General features: G+C 25.6%; 3 protein-coding genes across 3 annotated transcripts; all 3 read left to right on the forward strand.

Annotated features, from left to right (window-relative positions):
- Positions 1-308: 308 nt before the first annotated feature.
- Positions 309-10,861, forward strand: CRMP3 (cysteine repeat modular protein 3, putative; the record flags this gene model as incomplete). The annotated part of the gene is given in 3 exon segments (XM_029007149.1): positions 309-506; positions 733-9,813; positions 9,827-10,861. The coding sequence occupies 3 exon segments, from the start codon at positions 309-311 to the stop codon at positions 10,859-10,861; spliced, it is 10,314 nt and encodes a 3,437-aa protein (XP_028863567.1).
- Positions 10,862-12,176: 1,315 nt separating this feature from the next.
- On the forward strand, positions 12,177-12,862 carry PmUG01_13018200 (mitochondrial ACP precursor, putative; the record flags this gene model as incomplete). The annotated part of the gene is made up of 2 exons (XM_029007150.1): positions 12,177-12,542; positions 12,755-12,862. The coding sequence occupies 2 exons, from the start codon at positions 12,177-12,179 to the stop codon at positions 12,860-12,862; spliced, it is 474 nt and encodes a 157-aa protein (XP_028863568.1).
- Positions 12,863-14,987: 2,125 nt separating this feature from the next.
- PmUG01_13018300 (amino acid transporter, putative) lies at positions 14,988-19,805 on the forward strand (the record flags this gene model as incomplete). The annotated part of the gene is made up of 1 exon (XM_029007151.1): positions 14,988-19,805. One exon carries the CDS (start codon positions 14,988-14,990, stop codon positions 19,803-19,805), a length of 4,818 nt encoding a protein of 1,605 aa, XP_028863569.1.
- Positions 19,806-20,184: the final 379 nt, after the last annotated feature.

Consider the following 20,184-nt stretch of genomic DNA (forward strand, 5'->3'; position numbering starts at 1 on the left):
ATAATTCAAATTTTTTATATTATAATACTCTCATTAGCAAAAATGGCCCAAATTTGACAGTACACCATAAGAACTATCAAAGGTAAAAATATTGCAATGATTTTTCAAATCACGTTAATTAAGGAATATAACATTATATGCATGCAGTAAGTGGTGCATTACACTTAAACTACATTTTCGCATATAATCATAAATAAATAAACTACATATTATAAGCATTCACTGTTTTTGAGGATGATGATTTACGTAACATGTCAAATTGTAACAGTGCCCTACTTTAATTTTTCCATTATAGTATATATACGCATATGCACATATATATATATATATATTTTATTTATTTTTCTGTTAGCTATGTCGAGCTAAACGAAACTCAACGCCCATTAATAGTTATGTGCTTCTCAATGTGTGGGAGCTTTCCTTTGGAAGTAGCAGAAATTCCTAAAAATATCATAAATGAAAAAAAGAATCTAATTACTCATTTTGTGCATAGTACTCGAGTTAAGGTTAGCAAAAAAGTATAAGTACCTTATAATTATTTTAAAATAAATTTTTTTTTTTTTAATTCTGGTCATTTTGTATAGCATTATGTACATGGACATAAGTATAAGTATGTACGTATATATATACCTAGACTTTAGTTCACAATACGACAAAATGCACATATCAGTCGTAGCCTTATTATATATTTTTTTTCTTCTGCAAAAATATTCTTCAAATACTTTTCTTCAGGAAAGTAGAAGAAAGACCTATAATTTAAGCAATATTATAAAAAAGAATAATTCCCACCAAATTATGAATTGTCAAAATATGAGAGATTTGCAAAAATATAAGGAAACAACATGTAATCCTTTCCATATGCTTAATAATGAAGGGAGTGTTCTCTTATCAATTTACAAAATAGTAAGTAAAAGTGTATATTCAGGAGATACCATTGTTCCAAAGGATGCATTTATTTATAGGATATATTTAAATTCTCGAATAAATCAAAGAGTTGATACAAATAACGTCCTGATTACAAAATTCCCCAAAAAACGATGTCTTAGTGAATTGAGGAATTTAGAAACAAGTCAAAAAGTAGAAAAAAATTATACAAGTATAGGAAGAAAAAAACATAAACCGGAGAATGAGAAAAATAACGTCGTAAATATGCAGAATAGTGGGAAACTTACAAGTAACATATATGGCGAAGAACTTTATATGAATTTACAAAAAAGGATAAAGTATACAAATAAGAGTGATCCTAAATTGTTGGAGAAAACATTATTCGAAAGGAAAAAATCTCAAAAGTTATTGAATAGGAGAAAGAATCTTTTGAAAAATATTGCACACAATACAACATTTATTGAAAATACTGATATGATCGCTAAGCACTTCTTTCCGAATCAGATATTCATACGAAGTAAAAATTCGTCAACAACATTAAAAATTAAAGGTAAAGAATTACTAAAAATTAATGTTAATCACTTATTAATTTTTAACACTTCTTCAGAGTGTGCAGGTGATTTAATTACTCATATTAGTGTGAGTAGTATAAACAATTTATACATTTTAACAGATCCTTTCAAAGTTGATAAAATTGGAACTTTCATTATTTGCATTGTTGTAGAAAAGGTTATTCCTATTGCATTAATAGAAATCCAAAATAAGATAATCCATCAATTTGAAATATTAACTGATAAAAATTGGATATCTACATTTAATTGTTCAATTGACGATTCTTCTATCATATTTCATCAGAATATAGAATTGACAAAAATAAGACTAAAAGATAAAGACAAGGTAGAAAACTCACTTTATAATTTCTCATTTTTAAAAAGATATTTACCAGACGATATTAATTTTTTGGCTTGTTCTGTGTACAATGAATTTATAGCAATATTAGGTAAACAACATATATTAATTGTAAATAGGCATATTGAAACGTTGCATGAAATATTTTTTCATTATTTGAATAACCCAGTTGATATATTTTTATATAATAATTTTATATATATCACTGATGCAGATAGAAAAAATATTTTTCAGTATATTTCAGTTTCTATAACGATGCATAATTCGTATGTTAAAAAAATGTTAAATGAAAGGCAAAATAAACAATTAACTAAAAAACATGGGGAAGAAAATGATGCAACAATTAACACGTTTGACCTAAAAGACAACAATGGCTCTAAAGAAGAAAATCATTATATGGAAAAACAAATAAATTTAAACTCATCAGGGAAAAGCATTTTAGAAGTAAAGGACAAGTCTGGGCCATATTCCTTATTAAATGGTGCTAGTTTTGTACTACAGGATGAGGAGGATCTAAATTATATATATAAAAATTCGAAAGTAGATGTAAAACTCAATGCTTTACTGGATGAAAGTGTAACACTAGTTTATCCGGCAGGTATTGTTGCTATAAATAATAAAATATATTTTGTAGATACAGAGTTACATATGTTATTTTGTTACTCCTTAAAACAAAAGCAAATAGTTGAAACGTTTGGATATATGAATACTGCTATTATAAGTGATAGAGGTTTAAATAAACCCTATTCCTTATCCTTATATTATTCGAATGAAGAAAAAAAGAGTCTTTTGTTTATAAGCGAATTATCGAGTTCACGTATATTAATTTTTGAGATAAGTCCAGTTATTAAATTATACCTAACATACGACGATTTGATTTTTGATGTTGTTACCTCTATTGTTGTAACATCCCTTTTTTTAATAGTCTGCGGATTGAAAATGAATAAAGAAAATTATGTAAGTTATGTAACATTTATTAAAATAGAAGAGTTAACTAATATTGAGATAGAATATAATGCATTTTCTTCTTCTTTAAAGTATGGAGAAACCGTAAATATGACGCCCCTAATAAGAAGTAATAATATTCGAAAGTTCACAATGAAACAATACGATCATAAATCAAAAGAGATCATAGAAACTGGATTACATGTTAATAGTTATAGCGGAGTTATAAATGGAAAAATAAAAATATCTGCTTGGTTTTACATGGAAATAACAGTACATGATTATTTTAAAAAGAAAAATTTAACTTTTGAGAACTTCATATCTTCCTGTCCTAAGGGATTTCATTTTTTTTTAAAAAAATGTGCTCCTTGTCCATTGGGATATTACACGAAATATTCTTATGATCTTCACTGTGCGAGTTGTGAAATCTATAAAGTAAATTCAACTACTTCTTACACTGGGTCTACTTCAAAAATTGAATGTTTATGTAAACCGGGATACTATTTAAAAGGAAAAAAAAAATGTGAAAAATGTCCAAAAGGATATTATAAAGATCAAATTGGAGACTTTAGATGTCAGTCGAAATGTGAAAGTATGAAAACTAGCACTGTAGAAGGAGCAACCAGTTATGAAGAATTGAATTGCTCATGTATTGATGGATATTATACAGATAAAAAATCTAATTGTGTTCTTTGTCCTCTTAATAATTATTGTATATATAATCCTAATTCGCATACCTATAAAGCTGATATAATACCTTGTAAAAACAATACAGTAACAATAAAAAGAGGGGCCTCTTCAGAGAGCCAATGTATATGTGCCCCAGGTTATTATTATAATAAAGAAAAAAATGACTGTGAATTATGTACATATGAAAGCTTTAAAATGAATCCTGGTAATGAGTTGTGTACACCTTTTTTAGCCGATCCATTTTATACCCAAGAATTTTTACCTAACGAAAATTACTTTAAGCATTCTAATGTACATTTGAGAAAAACAAGTAATATTATATATTCTCAAAAAAAAGGATCCGTATCTTATCAAGATGCAACTCTATGTGAAACTGGTTATTTTTATAATATGAATAAATCCATATGTTCTATATGCAGGTATAACGCTTATTGTAAGGGGCTATATCATACACTTACTGGATGTCCTAAGAACTCAGTATCCATAAAATTAAAAAGTGTTAGTTCCTTAGATTGTTTATGTGAAAAAGGATATGGAAGAATAATTATTAACAAATTAAAAACATTTACTATATCATGTGTACCTTGTCCATATGATACATTTCAACCTCACCATTCATCAGGGGAGTGTATTCCATGTCCTCCTTATACTTTTACAAAATCTATTAATTCCACATCCATTACAGACTGTTTACCAAAAAATGGATATTACAACTTACATTTTGAATATATATATGAGTTTTCCAAAAATAAGTTACAGAAAAATATACCCCATTTTTTGCAACAATACCGCATGTATTTAAATGATCAATATAGGGAAAGTAACTCAGTAAATGTAGAAAGAAAGAAAAATGGAAATAATCCCAGTGACACATGTATGAAACACAGAAGAGATCAAGATAAGAAAAAACCATGTTATAATAATAATAGGAATATGAAAAAGAAAAGGGAAGGAATTTATAACAGCGAACAAATAGAAAGCGTTACAGACGTCTGCAAAGTACTCGATGAAAGATTATATAATACTTATCATGAAAACAATTACTTTAAAAGAAACAATACTTGTAGGAGCAATTACTATGAAACAAATTTCACATTTGATAAGAAGAATAAAAATAAATTTTCCTATGTAGAAAAAAAATTAAGGCAAACTAGAATGCCAAAAATAAATAACAATTTACGCAACTTGAAAGGAACATACAGTAATGTATTTCATACAAACTATCTAAAAAGTGTAATTCTAATGGACAGGTTTAAAATGTTTAAGTTTCTTGAAGAATATAGCACCATTTTTTCATTAATTAATATGAATAAGGAAGATTACCATATATATAATAAGCGAAAACATAGCAGTGAGGTAACAGTAAAAAATGTGAACTTTATTGAACAAGATACATTAGTGAAAAAAACTTCAGAATCTCAAAATGGAGTAGTGCAAAACATAAGTAATAATAATATAAATAAAAAAAAAAAAGATAATCGTACTGAGTTAAAGGAAGAAGGAACATATTTAAATGCATCGCATATGAGCGAGATAGTAAATCAAATTGATATTATATCTGAAAATATAAATAGTATGATAAAAATAATAAAAAATAGAGAAGAAACATACACTACAAATAAACGAAAGGATATAAACTATTCCTGTTATGAAATGGAAAAAAGAATAATTCTTGAAAAAAATATATATGTATCAACTATTGCTGAAATTGATCTTATAAGCTGCTTAAATACATGCATATCTAATATATACTGTACAGGTATAGAAATGGATAGAACAAAAGATAAAGGAAAAACGAATTTATTTTTTACTCTATATAAAAGTTCTGAAAAAAGATTAATATATTTTTATAAGTGTAATTTATATTTTTATGATGAACTTATTCAATATTATAAAAATGAAAACTTAAAAAAAATAGAAAATATACACACATACAATGATATCGATAGGATAACTGGTTGCACAGTTCAAAAAAATGATATGCTTAATTTGTGGAAAATATACACTTTTGATATATGTCCAAATAATTATTATTGTAACATAAAATCATTTAGAAAAAGAAAATGTCCCCTAAATTCTGTAAAAACAACATTCCAAGGAACAAAAGAAGACTGCTTATGTTTACCTGGATATTACTTAAAAAAGAGTTTAAACATTTGTGTGCCTTGCCAAAAAGGAACTTATAAACATACTACATCTAATAAGGAATGTGTGGCATGTCCTTTGAACCTAACTACAAAATCAGAAATGTCTACTTCTTCTTACGACTGCGTTTGTAGAGAAGGATATTATTTTCATGGAGATAATAGAATTAAATTAATATATACAAAGGATCAAGGAAATATTCACAATATTATAAAAAAAAAACTGAAAGAAAAGGAAAATTCAATTATAAAAAATTACAACAAAAATATAGAAATGAGATTTCTTCAAATCAAGTCATTACGAAGAAAAGAAAAATATTTGGAAAAGGCACATAAAGCTTTAGGGACTGTTTCACACGCAGTACAAAGACTAAAAGGAGAGACTCGTCAGAGAGAAACATACATACGTGTGATAAAAAATAATGGTAATAATAGAAGTAACAGCAATGGTGGAAGTAATAGCAATGGTGGAAGTAACAGCAATGGTGGAAGTAACAGCAATGGTGGAAGTAATAGCAATGGTGGAAGTAACAGCAATGGTGGAAGTAACAGCAATGGTGGAAGTAATAGCAATGGTGGAAGTAACAGCAATAGTGGAAGTAACAGCAATAGTGGAAGTAACAGCAATAGTGGATGTAATAGCAATGGTGGAAGTAATAGCAATAGAGTAAGTAAAAGCAATAGAGTAAGTAAAAGCAATATCTTTTCAGTTAAGGATATAAATTTAATTCAAAAGTTTACACAACCGTATATTTCACCGCCTCAACAGAAAGCCATAAGAAATCATGATACTGGACATAAATATACATACTTACATTCTAATACACCTGATGAAGATGATAAATATATGTCTTATACTAAATGCGTTAAGTGTCCTAAGAACATGTTCTGTCCAGGTTTATGGTTTAAAAATTTCGAATATGAAATACACCATCCTCCCATTTTTTGTCCTGTAGGATCTATAATACCTGAGACCACAATAGAACGAACAGATATAAATAAATGCTTATGCGGAAAAGGATACGGGTTAAATTTAGAAAATAAGAAAAATAAAACTTGTACACAATGTAATGAAAGATATTATAAAGATGTTGTAGATAATTCCGTATGTAATGGTTTATGTATGGAATTTTCTACATCCTTTAGAGGATCAATTAGTAAAAAACAGTGTTTTTGCACAATAGGAAAATATATGATAAATGAATCTTCACTAGAAATGAAATGTATAAACTGCCCTAGGGGAGCATTATGTATTGGGGGTTTAAAATATAAATCATTGATAAAATTAATTCATAATCAACATTACACTAATTTAGAAATTAACGATCATGTTATTCCATTCCCTGAGAAAGGGTATTTTGCTACTTTTGAAATAAAACATGAAGATTTTTCATGGGATCCTCTAAACTCATTAAATCTTCAAATAAATAATTATGAAAAAACAGATGTCATAGTTAAAAATAAAATTATAAAAGATCTATTTCGTACAAAGTTAAATTTTCTTACTCTAGAGGGGAATAGTATTAGGGATAAGAGTGAAAATTCCCAAATGAATATAAATTCAAAAAATGAAACCCTATTAGATGATTTTAAAAGTAAAGAAAATACGATAGTAATAAATGAAGCTTTTACAACACCATATTTAGTTACTGAAAATTTTGAAAAAATAAAATATAAGAACAATTACTTAACTGTTGATAGAATCCCCGATTTTCATTTATGCCCAATTACTAAAAGATGTCTTGGAGGAGCAAACAATTTATGTTATGAAGGATCAGAAGGATATTTATGTAATAATTGTTCAAGAGAATACGACACTACTTATTTTAGATCTCAGTGTTTTAAATGCAAAACAACTAAAACCGAATTTCTAAATCTAGTTAATCGTAAAATCTTTTTCTATATATTAATTTTCTTTTTAATGTATTTAAATTATTTCTGTTATATAAAAAGGAATTTTGTGTTCATAGGCATATTCAAAATATGGTATTTTTTTATTATATGCTTCTTACCATATATATTTATAGTAGAATCTATACCTAATTCGCAGGAAAATTATACATTGTATTTCCAATTATTTATTTCCTTACCAATGAGATTTATCACTTATTATTATAAATTAAATTGCTTAATTAATTCATATAATAGTGAAAAGTATATATATATTTGGTATACTCAAAGATTTATAAAAATAGCGGAGCCAATAATTGATTGTGCTATTTTAACACTCTTATTTTCCCTATTCTATGTAATGTATATCCTTTGGAATGATAAAAAAATAAGAATTGTTGAAAAGGTTATTAAAAAACAAATAAAAAGGATACACACAGACGAGTATTACGAACACGTGTCTGATTTCTATTTTCATTATTACCAGAAACAAGTTATTGATACTATAAATAATAAAAATAAAAAAGTACAGATACCTTTTCAGAAGTGGAATCAAGATTCTTTCATATATGAAGATTCATCAAGTGAAGACACATCTGCGTGTAGGAAAAAGGAAAAAATAAATATCTTTGGGACAAAAGGAGAAAAAGAAAAATTACTTAAAAAAAATAAACGAAACAAAAAAAAATTGTTTGGATCTTACAATACTAATTATGATAGTAAGGTATTCTCTAGCTCGGATATTCTTTCATATAATAAATATTTATTAAAGGAAAATGAATCAACTAGTTTTAAAGATGCACACAACAATGATGATGAATCATTAAAAAACAAAAGATCTAAATATTCTATGAAAGAATATATATCGAAAAAAGATACATACTGGACATACATGTGCATACTAAACATTTATAATATCAGGGCGTTCGGCCTATTCCGTTATATACATCCACCTAATATTAGAATGATTAATAAAATAAAACGAATTATTTCAGATTTCAAAGCAGTATATATAATTGTTTTATATATTTTTTTCCCATTTACACTCATTAGTTTGCTAGAACTTATATGGTGTCAACCTATAAAATACAAAAACAAACCACCCATATTAATTTTATACCATATGCCTTCACAGGAATGCAATATAAGAAATAAATTATTTTTATCAGGAGTACTTTTTTCTATCTTTTTTTTTATTGTATATATTTTTTTATTCATAACATACTTATGTGGCACTTTGAAAAATTTTAAAGTATTTGGATCCTATGCAAAACAGTTAAAAAACAACTTTTTATTTAATGGATATAATTATCAGAACAGATGTTGGGATTTTGTTAATATAATAAAAGTACTATTTGTTGTGATTTCTTTTATGTGCCAGTTATACACAAAGAAGAGTAATAATTCTAAATATTTTATTTGTTGTTGTATAGTTCTTATTCTAATTACAGAAGTTACTTTAATTTTATTGTATTCTCCTTATGATAAGAGATCTAATAATGTATTACAAAGCCTAAGTCTTTTTTCCACATTTTCAATTCTCATAACATATTTATGTGTGCAAGTTAACTTTTTTTTTAACATTTCTATGATTAATATATTTCCGTTCATATTATTTGTCTCTTTTCACGTTTATATGATAAACAAAGTTATTCTGGAATTTGCAATTTATAAGAACCTTTTAAAAAAGAAGGGAAATGCAGAAAATATCGAAAACATTAAAGCAGAGGATTTATTAAATGAAGACAGTTTTTTCTTTCCATCAGAACAGAGGAAAAATGTAAAAGATGAGGGTAACCAAAAAATGGACAATAGTAAAAGTAATAACAACAATGGAAATAATGATCACGATAATGATTATAATAACTGCGATAATGATCGAGCCAAAACTGACGATAGCAAATTTAAGAAAAAAAAAAAAAACAAACAAAATTTTCAGGTTATTAACCAGGACTATCATTTATTTGATTTTCTCTTAAGGATAAATAAGATCCCGTTTTATTCCATTTTTTTCAATGAAAAAGAGGAAGAAATTTTTGTTCTTGAGGCATATACTAAGAAAAATAGTACTTATAAAGAAATTGTGAACACATTAAAAAGTAACACATTCAAGAAGTCTCAAACAGGTGCTATTAGTTTAGATTTATTACATTCTGATTTACTGTATTATAATATAAGAGCTTATTCAGCCCATTCTCTTTCAAACATAGAATGTTATTCAAACTTAAAAAAATCAAGTAGTAATATTTTGAAATTCATGGAAGAAAAAAAATTGACAAAGAAATTAGGAAAATTCTTAAGGGTGGAAGAGGAGAACTCAAAGAAAAAAAAAAAAGAAAAAAAAAAAGAAAAAAAGAAAAAGTTACTCAAATGAAGAAATGATCACAGAAAATTCAAAAGATAATATGTTTAACATGAATATAACACATTTTATAAATTGCCTAATAGAAGCTATAAATATCTTATTTGTTAATCAGTCCCATAATCAAATAACAGTGGAATGGTTAAGTTTTGTTATAAGATTTTCAATATGTTTTATACACTGGATGAAAAATCACGATGAAAATCTTATTAACCTAGTCCCTTTAACTAAAAAACAATTCGAGTTAAAAAAAAGAAATCTTTTATTTTATTCCTTATTTAGTTCCTATTCAGAAGTATATGCTTTATATCTAGATATCGATAAAAACAACAAATTTACAGGATGTAAAAAAAAATTTGTAAAAGCAGAAAATTTAGAAGAGTTCTACAACTATTTAGAAGAGTCTACTATATTATCTAAACATGGGGAAGATTACTACAAAAAAAGCGATTATGATATATCAGAGGATTGTACATATTCCAATTTTCTAGATGATGTATTTTACAGATGTGAACACGACATCATTAAAATGTTATTTGACGAACAGATTTTTAAAAACTTATCTATATCATTAATCGAATTCTACTTTGCTATATATATGATTCAGTTTATTGAAAGCAAAAGATTATCAATTTTACTTTTTTTATTTTGTGAAAAAAAAAGCTATTTAAATAAGGAAAAGCAATTTTTAAAAATATTAGAAGCTAGAAAAAAAGACATTCAAAACATAACTTGCAGTCATAATAATACTAAGGTGTACGAATTTGTTGAATATAATTTTTTGATGGAATATAATGATGTACTGAAAAATAAAATAAAAAAATTACAAAATTTAATTAAAAAAAAAGAGCAAATTTTGGTCAAAAAGGAAAAAATGAAAAGTATGACACTCCCACAAGGAGATAATATAAATAGAATAAGTAATATAAATACTTATTTCGTTCAAACGCTTAAAAAGCTTTTAGAAGAATCGCCACCTTGCTCCAACAATATACAGAATAAGTCTATTAGTGATAAGCGAGAGCATGGTGAGTAAAATAAAATACTGCGTCAAATACATTTAAAAAAAGAAAAATAACAAATAAATAATAATGGTAAAAACTTAAAGAAACCTGTTAAGAAATCTCTCCTGTTGCTTATTCTCCCATTTTTACCTTATAAGCAACAGGTCCTTATATATATGTGTATACTTCTATATTTATATATATATATACATATGTATGTATGTATGTATACACTTTCTGTTATTCCTTATTTTTACAGCGAAAAAGCTTAAACGCTTCTTCCTCTTTTTACACATATAAATTATTTACATGCAAACTATTAACTAAAAAAGGAAATCATTATATAAATTTTGTGTAGAAGCAATTCTTACTGAAGCATTTCTGATCCTTAAAGAAAAAGCTACATGCAAATAAAAAAAATTGTATGCCTATGTTTCAAAATAATCCTAAGTTATAAACATTTTTAGAGCTTAAAAATCTACAGTTGATTTTGAGTTACATATGTTTTATCCTAAAACAGCTGTTGCTTTTATGCATACATCATGTAGAAGCAGAATAAAACAAAAAAAGAAAAAAAAAAAAAATTTATTCACTTTTAGTAATATTTATTTTTATTTTCTGAAAAGGGTAAATATATAAATTGGAAAGCTATTATTTAACACTTTTCTTCTTTTTTATTTTAATATTTTTAAAAAAAATTTACAATTTCAAAAATGGCTAACTACAATGGACTAAAAAATATGCTTAAAAGTAAAAAGAAAAAAAAAATTAATTAATAAAAGGAAAACATATAAATAATTAAAATAAAAACAATTAGATACAATAAGAACACTCGAATAAATGCAATAAAAGCAAATTAATAAATACAATAAGAACGCATAAACAAAATCAAAATTTTTCACTTTTTAAAACTTGAAATTATGCATACATAGAACAACAGTTATCTTATAAACACCGTTCAATATTTTATAACGTAAGAAACTTCCTTATTGTGCAGAACATATATATATATAAGCCAAAAAATATAAAATAAAGTAAGTACATAAAAAAGTACTATGCAAAACAAGTAGCATATTTATGTACACATAAATATTTATATACGTACATATATAAACACATAAATAAATAAGTACAAACATATATACATACATACATTTATACATACTTAATGCGTATGTAAATTTTCCTGACCTTTCTACAAGTATTCATTCAGAATAAAACAGAAATATAACAATTTCGAAATAAATCAGCTGTGTCAACAACAGGTTTGAACATATACATAATTTATAAAGTGATACATACTTCTAAAATTATACGAATAGCATATATCTCTATAATTATGAAAAGATGAGAAAAAATATAATTCAAAGAGTTTTTCTTAATAATAAGAATGTTAAATTTAGTAATGTGTATAAACGAGGGTATTTTAATAATATTCTCTTGAATAATGAAATGAAATATGTATGTAATAGTTTCTTCAAAGAAAGGAATTTCTTTATAAAAAATGAAGGAAAAAGCGTAAATTTTTTTTCGACAGAAAAAGAGGAAGTGAACGTATTTAGTAAGGAACAGGTTGAAGAAAAAGTTTTGACCGTTTTAAAAAAATACTTACCTGATGGTGTTGAAATTAAATATGATGAAGAATTAGAAAAGAACAAAACAAAAGATAATAGGGCATGGGACTTTTTAGATACCGTCGAATTTTTAATAGATGTAATTTTATACTTTATACATGCATTTATATACCTGTACGCAAGTATATATATGCAAACATAATTTTATTATATTATTGAACAAAATTTTTATGGTACATCATATTATTTGTGTAATTTGAAAAGATATTATTATGGTAAGAAATTATTCCCTATTTACCATTGTTTGAACGTATATTAAAACAAATGTTTGTATTTTTATTTTTTTCACAGATTGAATCCGAGTTTAATATTACAATACCTGATGAAACAGCAGACAACATAAAAACAGTGAAAGAAATAATAGATTATTTGGTTCAGTTGAACATTAAAAAGGAATAAATTCATAGCCCTATAATTTATTTATCATGTTATGTAGTAGTATTATAATTTTTAAAATTATTATGAATAATGAAAAATATATTTACAACTTGGAGTTAATCAGAAACGTGCTATTTTTCTTTTGAATAATTTACAACCCATAGCTGTTCATGTATGTATTATTCATTTTACAATTATTCATTTTTATGTTATTTCTCTTTATATTATGCCTCTTTATATTATTCCCTTTTTATATTTTTTTTTAAATAAGACATATATACATTAAAGTTTCAACTTCCTAAATAAGGAGTTTGTTATATTTTTTGATACCAAGATATTATCCTTAAAAAATAAAAAGAGGACGTAAAAATTAAGGCATTTGCGCATAATTTTATTTAAAAAGTAATAAAATCAAAATTAAAATTTTTAGAAATATTGCACAATAAACGATTTAGCAAAATTAATACCAATTTATAGTAATTTTTTTTCAAAGAGGGAAATAAAAAAAGTTTGAATGATAGAAGCGTATTAATAGTCAGTGAGATGTATAAATGTGTGAACATCAATTTAAGAAAAATTATCTTTAATATACACATTATTTGGTTCGCAATTATATAGGTTTGTATATACATATATATATGTATAGACACACATGGCTTTTTCTTAAGCATATGAGCCTAAACAACAGTTTATAAAATTACAGAAAAGTATTAGTTGGGTTTTTTTTTATTTTACATTCCCACATGTGGTTCATTTTAATTGGACTTATAGGCACTTCAGTAAGTGTATGCGTAAATGTATACAAGATTATACTTATATATATGTATATATATCCCCTTTTGCTGTTATCAAAAGCTGGCTAGTATTTTCTTTTAATTCTAAATTTTCTATTAATATTTAAATTAATTTTTTTTTTTTTTCTACCCCTCTTATGAAAATATTGGTATAATAAAATAGGGTAATAGATATCGAGATATTGAGATAAAAAGATTTAAAAAGTTAACTGCTATACAATGTAGTGGTATTTTTATTTCATTTTATTTGTCTATAATTATTATACTAAAAAAAAATTTTGTAAGAGATGGCTAATGAAATGACCAAGTACTTTATAGTCGTATAATTACACATACATGAAGATATAATACAATTCTTAGAGCAAAAAAATAAAAGAAAATTGTATTATAATTCTTAAATTTATGGATTTATAAATATATGAATTTCTTCGTTTATGCACATTTTATAAATTTTTATTAAACCAAATACTACTTAAAATTCGAAGAAATGTTAATAGTGTATAACTATTTTGGAAAATAATGTGTAAATTTTCCCTCTTCACTTATATATCAATACATTATACAAAATGTTCCCATCTCCCATCTTAAAAAAAAAAAAAATAATAAAAAAAAGCAATATGTTTTAAATATAAGGGAATTAATTTAGATCAAAATTTAACACCTTATGCAGAACTAGTAAAGTAACAAAAAGATTTTAATTTTTATTAGAAAAAGAATTATAAAAAAAAATTCACTAAAATTTTGTTTTTTACTTTAATTTTGGGTTTTTTTCCTTTTTTTTTTTTTGTGTTATAATACAAAAACAAAAATAGCGCGAGCTCATTATATTTTAATAACAATACGTAAATATAAAAAAATTGATTTGGTACACAATACCCTTATCAATTTTTCTGCAGGAAAAGGAAAATACACATTTATATATGTGCATGTATAAATATATATATACAAATGTGTAAATATAAATATCCATTTTCAACGTAAAAATTAAAGGATATCGTACAAATCTTTATGTACCTTCCTTTTTGCGTTTCTTTAGTAATTTAAATGGGAATATTGAAAGCTTACCGTTATTTCATGTTAATCGGGTTCTTATTTTTAAATATCTATTCACGAGTTTATAAAGATTGACAAGGATTAATAAAAGATTACAAGGGTTAATAAGTACTAAAAAGAATAAGTGAGCAATAACAAGAATCAATACGATGCAATAAATAGGGATGCGGGAATAATCAGATAGAAAGAAAAAAAAAATTACATCATTGCAAAGTAATTTGCGTAATTACGCAGCATTGCATAATATCATGTAGCAGTGTATAACAGTACGAATCACATATAATTTTGCACAAAGCATAATGACAGTAAAAGATGTTACGTTTTACCAAAACCATTTAAATGAGGAAAAAAATACAGAGTACCATAAATTGAAGTTGTTAGAAGAAGATACGGAAAATATATATAATGAATATGAAAATAGCAAAAGGTACGATCATAAAAAGGCATATATAGAAAAGGTCAAAAGACTAAAGGAAAAAAAATACTTTGGAAATAAGACAATAGGAAAGAAATCCAGCTATATATATCTAATTAACCAAATATTCGGTTCAGGAATTGTATCTATACCTTATATATTTAAAAGTTCAGGATGGTTACCATGTCTAATTGCAAATGTCGGCATTTGTCTTTTAACAATTTTTAATACTATATTATTTTTAAGAGCTATGACAATGATACCGAATAATATTCATTTTAATAAAAGGTATGAATATATATCAACCGTTTGTTATTTTTTAGGAAAGAACAACATATTTTTTTGGTGTATGCAAGTATGTTACTATGCTAGTATATTAGGGAGTAATATAATTTCAATAATTATTGTATCACATGCAGTTGATAATATAATAATAAATATATTTGGTTATACTGTTGGTATTGTTATGTACCCAAATTTTCAGTTAAACTTCTTTACTGACGTAAATGAACTATATTATAACAAAAATTACATACTGTGTTTAACAGTAGGTTATTTAATAAATGCTTCGATATCTATATATTTTTCTCAATCAAATTTAGAAGATAACATGAAAATACAATTGATATCATTCTTATTTCTAATGAGTACAATATTCCAAATGATGTTTTTAAGTGGACTCAAATTATATAGATATAGTAATACAAATATAGGAATCTCAAATAATGGGATAAAAAAATATGCAGGTATAAAATATCCAACTGCATTTGGTGATTTTAATTTTAAACAATTATTATCATCTTATATATCTGCTTATTCAGCAGTCACAGTCATCCCTTGTTGGGCAAATGAAATGAAGTCAGATGTAAAAATTATAAAAACCGTTTGGTTATCTAACTTTTTTTGTTGTTTTATTTATTATATCTTTGGATATATTTTATGCACTGCTTATCCGAATATTAATAGTGACAATATACTATATGATATATTACAAAACCCTTTTATAAATAATTATATGAAAGTCACTATTTATCTTTTTGATTTATTAACCATTGCTCCAGGTATATATGTGTACTGTATTGCTACTAGATACAATTTAATAAATAGTAATATGTGTTCAGAAAAAATAGCATTTATTTTTGGTACCATTCTTCCTTTTCTTATCTCATTCTTTTTTACATCACGCATCATATTTGAAAATATTTTTACATGGTCTAGTCTAATATTTTCCTATACATGCAATTTCATTGCACCATCTGTTATATATTTAATAGCCTGCAAAAATATTCCCTATTCAGAAAAAAATCCGTTGCAGCATACTCATGTTTTATATGATCCAAAAGAATATAAAAAAAAGAAATCACTGTATAATATTTTTTATTCAAAAATTGCCATTAAAGAAAAGGACACTGAACATTATAACCCTCTTGATTTAAATATAAAAAACAAAGATGGTGAAAAGGAGCAGATTAAGGAGGAACAAGAGATAGGAGAACAAAATGGCATTATAAAAAAATTTCAGGTTCAGAGGAATTATTCTCCTACTGAAGAACAGGAAAATATAGAACTAAAATTAGATAGAGCAAAGTTACCACATAAATCGCACCATGCTACTTTTTTAAAAAATAATAGCATTCACACATCAAATACACGCAAAATTAGAAAATCAGATGAACATAATATAATTAACAGTATTAACTGTTCTAACGATATTAATGTGAGTACTGAAAAAATGAGTTCTTTTATTACTGCAGTGGATAATAAAGTAAATGGCACAATGACTATACAAGATAATGATATCATTGAAAATGGTAATGTGAATTCTCGTGTACGCATTAGTGAAGATGAAAAAGAAAAAAATTTATCGAACTATTTAGAAGAGGAAAAAAGCAAAAATATAATACCATTAGGTAACGTTTCGAATAAACATATTGATGAAAATAGGAAGGAATCTAACTGGGATAATACATGTGAAAACTATGTAGTACCTATAAGCAAAGGATTAATAACAGAATTTGGTAAGGACGAATATCAAATAAATAAAAATTCGAAAAAAAAAAAAAAAAAATGTGTCTCGTTGAAAGTGGAAAATAATTATATATTAACACATAAGGAGAGCAGTGATTGGGAAGCAAAAAAAAAAAAAAAACCTACAGAAATAGAAGAAAAAGGAATCATAGAAAAAGTGGAGAATCATGAACCAAATATTAACAAAAAAAAACTGGGGGAAAATGAGACAAACGGATCCTTGCCTATCCACGATTTATTCGAAGAAGAAGAGAATAATAACTATAACAGTAAAGATGATATAGAAAAAGGTAGAAAAATGTCAGGAAAATGTTATAACGGAAAGAAAAGCAAAACAGATAAATTAGAATTTCGAAAATTTAATTCTCTGTTCAATATGAAGTCAAAAAACATAAGTGAGAAGGATTCAAAAGAGAAACATAAACTATCAAATAATATTAGAAGGTCAAGAAAGCACAAAACAGTTATGGGTTTTGAAAAGAACAAAAAAGACAAAAAAGTTTCCATTCAAGATGGGCAAACATTTTCTCAAAGTTCCGATTCTAGTGATAATGATATCTTATATGATAAAATAATAGCTGACTTATCAAGAAATATATATAATGATATAAAAATAGTAAAGGAAAGTTATGAAAGAGATGAATATTTAATTAATTACTCTGATATTTTCGACTCCTTTCTAAATCTAAAATTGATATTAGAAAGTAACTATAATGGAAAAAATACTATTTACAATTTTTACAATTCGTGTATTACAAATAAAACTCATTTTAATAAAACAATAAAGGAGAGTAATAATGTAATGCATAATAGTTTCAATACGTCTACTTTTCCGAATAATTATTACCTAAATAATGTTACTACGGAAATACCACATTCAGTTGGTATAACAATTAAGGAAAAGAAAATGGCTAGTCAGGAGAATAGCGAAGAGCATGATACGGTTTTACAGACTAAAGATCTTCAGGAATTCACGGAACCAAAACGCAACAAAATGAACGAACAAAAATATGAAGAAATGGGAAGAACATACGGAGTGAACACAATAATGGATAACTGTCCACTAAGTAGTAGAGAGGAAAAGAAAAAGGAGTTGGATGGAGTAGAAGAAGATGAAGAAAAAGAGGAGGGCGCAGTAATTAATCTTTCCGATGATATATATGAAAGGAATATAAGTGAACTCGAAAAAAAATTTCACATGTTCATTAATGGAATAAATAATAAACAGAATTTTACATGGAATTTTGACGGAAATAAAAACAAGAATAAATTAGGAAAAGTAATAAATAACAAAAATATAAATGTATCAAATGTACAAAACATTTTTCAACCAAATGATATTACGAATTCTTATTATGAAAGATCAAAAAGTGAAAATTATTTTCGTGCATTAAGTTTATGTAAAAAAGGGCTTCACTACGATGTACAGTCAGATAAATTCAATACTATGCATATTCTGAAAAGTTCAAAATCTTGTGGTAATTCTTTGCTAAATTATAGATCGACGGATACTAATATCATTAATGATTTTATTCAAACAAAAAGTGTTGACTACAGCAGAAAATTCAAGCATGTACCATTAGAAAGCAGCGAAAACATATTTAATTATTTCATTCCAAATGATGATGCAGGGCTAGGAAAAAAGCCAAAAAAGGGCATAAAAAATATAATCACAGATACCCAGGCACCTTTAGAAATGGTAGCGAGCAACGAGAATGAGAATGAGAACGAGAATGAGCACATATATACAGAGAATGCTCTAATAACCAACACTAACTCCTCCGAATTTGACATAACAAAATATTTTTTTAAAAATGGTCATGATATGTTTCCACTTATAGATGAAAATAAATTAGCTGTAAATAAAGAAAAAATTAAAAATTTCAAAACAGAAGATTCCGTGTGTGTCAATAAAAACAATATACAGTCAGAGGACAAAAATTTTATGCACATAAATTCATACAACAAAAAAATAAAAATGTACAAGGATGTAAACACACTGGCAGTACCAGATAATGTGTATAATGTGATCCCCAAAATAAATAAAGTAAGTGGCGGAAATAATGTAGATGACACTATAAACAACATTTTCAATTATTATAAATACAATTTCCTCTTATCATTTAGTGAAAAACATAATAATAATAAAAAAAAGAGAGATTTTAACAAACATATAAATATTAGAAATGAGTATTTTCTTCAAAATAGTATAAATAGAGAAAGTAACAACGTAAATGGATCATATGCTGTAAATAGCGAAAACGAAATAAATGGAACGCATTGTGAAAACAATGAAGTTAATTATTATAATGTAGAAGACAATTCAGATACGCACATAAGAACAAAAACATATTCCAATATTAATTCTAAATTTCATTATTTAAGGAAATTTCAAAATGATGAGAAAAAGGAACCATTACTTAATACTCATCAAAAAGTAAAGCAGTATGACGAATTGCCAACAATTAATTTAATATGTTCGGAGAAACCTTTATACGGATATGAAGATGCATATAAAATAGATGACTATGTAAATGGCAAAATTAATGAAAATATTATTCACGTATACCCATGTAGATACTTAAGAATCAAGCACGTAACAATAACAAAAATGTTATTGTTTATTGCAGTACAGCTACTTCTAATTTCCGTCTTCTACGATTTTATTTATTAGCAGCATTGTGCGGTACTAACATTTGCATGCATGCATGCACATCGCTATTTTTCCCTTTGTTTGTTTTATTATTATTATTATTATTATTATTATTATTTTTTTTTTTTTTTTTTTGCATCTTTTCGCCAATTAAATGGTATTTTTTTAAAAAACAGATAATACATAAATGTATGCATGTGTATATATATGTCATACGTCACTGTTTTTGTAATTCGTTATTTGAATAAGCTTTCCAAAAATAAGGCACATATATGTATCAGGTATGTTTATGTATAGCATCATATCCTTCATTCTTTTTTTTTTTTCTTTTCATTTTTAATATTTCATTTTTCCTTTCTCCTATTTCCTTTTTTTGAACGCAAGAAAATTAACAAAATGT

Source organism: Plasmodium malariae (assembly GCF_900090045.1).
Source record: "Plasmodium malariae genome assembly, chromosome: 13".
NCBI lineage: Eukaryota > Apicomplexa > Aconoidasida > Haemosporida > Plasmodiidae > Plasmodium > Plasmodium malariae.